Raw genomic sequence first — 6,000 nt, 5'->3', positions numbered from 1 at the left:
TCCATTCATCACAAACAACTCTTTGGGCCTGACCATCCAGATAGTTTTCTACCCAGGGAAGCGTACACCAAGCCAGGCTATGAGCAGTCCATTTCCCCAGAAGAATGCTGTGGGAAACTGTGTCAAAGGCTTTACTGAAGTCTAGACAGTCTTTCCCTTATCCACAAAATGGGTCACTTTGTCACAGACCAGGTTAGTGAAGCAGGACACCTGCCTTTCATAAACCCATGCTAACTGGGCCTGATCACCTTGTTGTCCCCAGCTGCTCTCCCGGCAGCATCCCTGCAGATGTTTTGGAAACAAAGGCATGTTAGGCTCCTTCACAGGGAGCAGTTAAGACTTTCTGCTACATTTTCTTTCTCTGGCAGGAGGCACCAGGGCAGCTGTGCTGAGCAGGAAAGATTTTTTTGTTGGGAATGCCAGTTCTTCAGCAGAAGTACCTTGAAAAATCTTGTTCGTTCCTTTCTCAGGCATGTGAAGAGAAACCTTGGGATGACCCAGAGATGCCTCCAGTTCTCTTACTCTCCTCTGGCAGTGGTTTTGTCTTATTTTCTGTCTCCCAGCTTCTGGTCTGGTGTAGTTTATGTGCTAGATGCAGCACTTCCCTGTACCTTAGTGGAAGTTGTAGAAAACAAGGGAGACGGTGTCTTTAGCCACTTCCCAGAACTCTGAGAAGTACCTTCCTGGGAATGCTCTAGAGATAATGGTATTGTCACACTCCTGGGGAAGAGTCTTTCCCTAAGCTCTGACAGACACTTATTTTAAGAGCCAACAGATTCTTGCCGGCATCCATGTCTGTGTTGTGTTTCAGGACTTTCTACAACCTGCCTGATATTGTGTCTGAGAAAGGCCAGAAAACAGGGAATTTAGAGGAAACAAGTAACCTCCTGTATCAGCCTTTACTGCCATACTGGCATTTCCTATATGGATAAAGCAAATTTCTTAAAACACCCTGCATGAAAACCTCACTAGAGCTCATGTTGGGCCTTGCTGGTCTTGAAGGCTCTGCAGTACTGCAGCTGAGACACAGCACAAGCAGCCCTGGGGAATGTAGGGAAATTCTCCTTGCCAGAGTCAAGTCACAATGCCAGCTCGCCATTCCTGCCTAAGCCTCCAGAATGTAATGCTGTTGCCTGTATTTTGGCTGTGAGCCTTGTAAGCTCACAAAGGACTTAAGGCCTCAAGAGGCAGATGAAGCTGCAAACAGTGGAACAACATGTCAGCAATCAGAACTAAGCCACTTGGAAATTTCTTAAGAGATGGGTTCCAGTCCGACAATCCTCTGAGAGAGTGAGCCTCCTGGCTCAAGCAGGATTACCTCAGTGTATTTGTGCAGTCTTTTCCTAGTTGCAGTACTCTTGGCTAAGCAGTAAACGTCTGCCTGAGTTCCCCTCTGCTAGCTCTGGCACAGCTGCTTCAGGAAAAGCTCTGGTGAAAGGGTGGAAAATACCACAGCTGTTGGGGTGGTGATGGACAGACACCGTCTCACTTTGATCTCTTGCTGGAGACCCTCTGCAGCCCTGCCCTGAACCCTGGGGTGGGCGCTGCCACAGGGGCCCACTATTTCCCCAGCTAAATCCAAAACCCTCCACTGGAGTGGAGAACCCCATCGACCTAGCTCATCAGAAAGAATGAACGTGAAGCGAGATGGTTCCATGGTATCTGGGGGTGCGGGAGGCCAAATTCCCCACGTTTTTTTCTAGTTGGCAAGGCCCGATGAAGATTCCTGAAAGCACTAAAATACATGAGAGGGACCCTGAGGCAGAGAGTCCCACCCCCACGGAACACTCAGACACGCAGCTGAAGAAACGCGCTCAGAAGGCCAATCTGCAGCCGCTCTCCCATGAGGGGCACGTAAAGCTCTCTGCCGGACCGAGACCATCGCGTGTCTTCGGGCTGAGACCACGAACACCGCCTCAGTCCCGCTAATTCCTCCTGCCGGGAAGGCCGTTCCGATCCCCGCCACGGCCCGACACGGAGCACGAGGCCGCCACCGCCCGGGCCCGCAGCTCCCCCCCGCGGCACGTCGGCAGAAACGCAGCGGCAGCCGCACCTGGGCACTGGCGGCACCGGGGCAACGGTGACAGCACGGAAGCGCGAGACACCCGGCCTGCCGACGGAGCCGCCGCTACCCGGAGTGCCCAAGCTGCGCTTTCTGAAGCGAACCAGACGCGCTGCCCGAGGCCCTGCGGGACCGGCCCGCCCGTCCCCCCCGAGCGAGCGCCGCGCGTCGCGGCCCTGCTGCGTCGCTAGAAAGCGCCGGCGGCTCGGCTGCGCTCGGAGCTCGGCTCGGCGGCGCTCGGCTGCGCTCGGCTCTGTCCGGAGCCCGGCTCGGCTCCGCTCGGAGCCCGGCTCGGCTCCGCTCGGAGCTCGGCTCGGCGTGGCTCGGCTGCGCTCGGAGCCCGGCTCGGCGGCGCTCGGCTGCGCTCGGCTCTGTCCGGAGCCCGGCTCGGCGTGGCTCGGCTCCGCTCGGAGCCCGGCTCGGCGGGGCTCGGCTCCCCGCGCCGCCATGGGGCTGCTGCTCTGGCTGGCCGTGCAGCTCGGGGCGGGCTGGGCGGCCCACCTGGTGTCCGTGGATGTCCGGCGAGCCGAGCGGCCCCTGCAGCACTTTTGGAGGAGCACTGGCTTCTGGTAAGCGCGCACAGCCGTGCGGCCGGTGCCGTCGGCGAGAGGCAGCCGCGGTGCGAGCCGGCTGCCCCTCTGGCGCCCCAGGCAAAGCGTCCCGGGCTGTGGGGCTGCGGCCTGGCCCGAGGAGCCCCGGCCTCGGCAGGCCGGCTGCTGTGGGCCGGAGGGCCCGGCACCTTGTTGCCCTTTGCGGCCTGGCCTTTTCCTGTGGTCTGCGCGGAGCTGGTCGTGGGACTTGACCAGTTAATGTAGTCAAAGCCAAGCCGGTCGCAGGGCGGGGCTGGTTGACATCCCCTCTCTGACCTGCTCCCTCGAATCTAAGGCCCTGCAACACCTGATGTCCGTCCTGTTCTCCAGAACAGCACATATGCTGATACTCAGAACTCATTCCCCTTCCTTTTCAGTGTGTCTCTTGTCACGGCCCTTTCACAGACCTAGGCAAAGCTTCTCTGCCTCTTAGTTGTAGTTTATTCTTGCAGGACACTTTCCACATGCAATATATAGCTGATGTGGGCAGTGTGGTCAGTTGAAGTTGGGGATAGGTGGAAGCATGCATAAATCCCATCTCTGCTGCTTCATTTCCTGGCAATGGTGTAGTTAAATCACACATAATCTCTCTTTGCAATGTGAAGACACCTGGAAGTATTTTACCAAACCCTGAGGATTAGTTTTTTTAATCTTTCTTGTAATACAAGTGCTTTAACACTTAGAATTTGTACATTGCCAGGAAGCTTAATGAGAGTCTCTAAGGATGCCCGAACCCAGTGAACTGGGCAGCATTCTAAGTTTTGGATTTATGGAGGGTGGTGGTGAGATCTCCGTCCATCCTGCAACTATTTCTCTGTGGAGACAGGGGCATCAGAAATTTGCCCTGGTGTTATGTTAATTTGTGGAGGAAGTAGCACCAAAGTCACATTAACATGATCATTGCTGTATAGCTGTAAGCAGGTTACACTACTTGCAACATCAAGTGTAGAATCCTCAAGTAACATAGGCTGTTGCTTCCTTATGCTTAGAGATGAACTGAACATCCTGGAGAATGTAGAGTTTCTGAGGGTCTAATACTACTAACAGGGATAGGTCCCACAGCAGAGCAAGAGTCTGTGTCGTGTCATGGTCTTCAGCAGGAAGGTTGAAGCCCATATGTATCTTACTACAGACCTCAGTAAGTCTGACTTCTAAGCCCAAAAGACACTGAGCTCCCTTATCATTAGCTACTCAGAGACAAGATGACTACCATTGTATGGCTTCTTCAGGCTACTGCTGCCTGAGTGCTGCCTGTGAAGGATGACTGCTTGTAATAGAATCACAGAATGATTTGTGTTGGAAGGGATGTTACAGATCTAGTTCCAGGCGGGGACACCTCCCACTAGACCAGGTTGCTCAAAGTTCTGTCCAGCCTGCCCTTGAACACTTCCAGGGAGAAGGCATCCACAGCTTCCCTGGGCAACCTGTTCCGTTGCCTCACCTGTGCCATCACCTCGTGCTTTCCTCTGAGCACAGCAGTGAGATGCACCCAAGCTGTGTTCTGCTTTGCCAACCTATACATGTAGCCAGTTACCCCTAAAATAACCTGCAACTCCGTTTTGCCTTCATCTTATTTTAGACAGTGCTTCTTATTGCAGGTAGTATAGGGACTTGGCATAGGGATCTTTGGATAGCCAGTGGAGCTGCTAGTTAATGTTGCAATGTGTTGTTTCTTTTCTGTCCCTCCTTTCCTGAAGCCCTCCACTACCACACAGCCGTGCTGAACTGTTTGACCTGAGCAAAGACCAAGAGCTGAACCTTGCCTATATTTCTTCTGTTCCACATGGTGGCATTGAGCAAGTTCGGATTCACTGGCTACTGGAATTAGTTGCTGTCAGGTAAGCAAGAGTGAGAAGTCAGAATCCATAAAAATGTGACATGTTAAAGTGTCCAAGAGGTGCTCGCTTTTATGTTTATTGTGGTATAATTGCAAGCTGGGCTTGTCTTTGCTTCCTTGGAAGTCAAGTAAGTGCCAATTTGGATTGTTTGAGATAAAGAGAGAGCTTTCATTGAGAGGGGTGGGCCTAACCTGCATCTGTTACATCCTAACAACATGTTAAGGAGTTGTTTAAGGTTTCCTCTCATCCTTTCATCTGAAGAGTCTTGTGGGTGTGCTGGTCAAGTTTTACCAAGACCTGTCTGAGGTCATATGCTACAGCCATTCCACATCTCTCCTACTGCCATGTCCAGGCCTCAGTATCTTGCTTTCCAGTTGTACTAAGACCTCCAGAGAGGCCTCAGGCTAGGAGAAATGGGTTTCGTGGACCACTGCATGTACAAGGTTCTCGTGCAGCTTTTTTTAACTGGGTGCATCCTTTCTAAAATACTGCTTGACATAATCTTGAAAATAGAGCTCTAGATGAATCTCCAATGGTTTCTTAAGCAAGGACAAGTTATTCTTTGCAGTCAGGGCATCTACATGCAGTTTTATGGAGAGAGCTCTCAGCTGGGTTCCAGGCAATGGCCATTCCAACTGTTTTCACGACTCATTCTGGGATTTTATCACTGTTGTTCCTTCAAGTCCAGCGGAATTTGGTCTTGGTGCAGTAGCTCCAGCAACTACTCAGTACTTTGAAGTAACTGCTAGAAGAGGCCAGACTTCAGGAGTTCATTTCCTGGCCACATGTTGCTATCCACATGTGTACCTAGAGCTGCCCCTGGCTGTACATCTGGCTTTAATATTCAGGTCACAGTGTTATGTTCAAGTGGCAACACTGTCCCAAACAAGACTTCTCACATAGCCTGTTACATGCTTTGCTTGCTATTACCCACTCTTACGAGCAGTGCTGAGGGACTAGAAGAATGGCTTATTTTTCCGTCCTTCAATTTAGGAGACATGACACAGAAAAGAAGTCCCACAAGATATTAAAGCAAGCCTGACTTACTGAGAGGTCCAAATGAAAGCTGCCACTATTTTATTACTATTTCTATCTTCCTGCCTCTTAACTTGGGAGTTTCTTTTTCTGAACCCACCTGTGTGCTGCATCAAATGACAGGTTGTGACAAGTAAAACAGGTAGCTTTAGCTAGTACCAGTTGTACCCTCTTCCAAAAGGGTTCAGATACATAATAGCACTTCTAGGGAAATACATGACAGACCTTAGGAGGACAATTTTGAAATTCTTTGCCTTCCAAGTCTCATTTAACTCAGTCTGAACACACTCCTACCAATATGACCAGGAGAAAGAACCAAATACAGATACCTGGAACAGGAGTGATTGGTCTGTGAGGAAAGACAAACCATTAAAACCCCATAAAAAGTTGTTATAGCTCTTGAAGTTCTGCCTAGGTTAGGCTGTTGGTGAGCTGAGTGCATTTACAATGCACATCATTACTGCATCTGCTGTCT

The 6,000-nt window shown here is 51.3% G+C and overlaps 1 protein-coding gene across 4 annotated transcripts in view; it reads left to right on the top strand.

The window, feature by feature from the left end:
• The first annotated feature begins 2,473 nt into the window (after window positions 1–2,473).
• Window positions 2,474–6,000, top strand: part of IDUA (alpha-L-iduronidase) — a 45,926-nt gene continuing 42,399 nt past the window's right edge. Inside the window, exons 1-2 of one of the 4 annotated variants that reach the window (XM_051642972.1) lie at window positions 2,474–2,631; window positions 4,350–4,490. In XM_051642972.1, coding sequence (XP_051498932.1) covers window positions 2,510–2,631; window positions 4,350–4,490 — 263 coding nt within the window. In that variant the 5' untranslated portion in view covers window positions 2,474–2,509. Of the gene's footprint in view, window positions 2,632–4,349; window positions 4,491–6,000 lie in introns of those variants that run through there. The other 3 variants (XM_051642973.1, XM_051642976.1, XM_051642974.1) reach the window with 3 other exon arrangements.

This window comes from Apus apus, chromosome Z, assembly GCF_020740795.1.
Source record: "Apus apus isolate bApuApu2 chromosome Z, bApuApu2.pri.cur, whole genome shotgun sequence".
NCBI classification, from domain to species: Eukaryota; Metazoa; Chordata; class Aves; order Apodiformes; family Apodidae; genus Apus; species Apus apus.
This window is presented reverse-complemented; position numbering and strand designations above follow the sequence as displayed.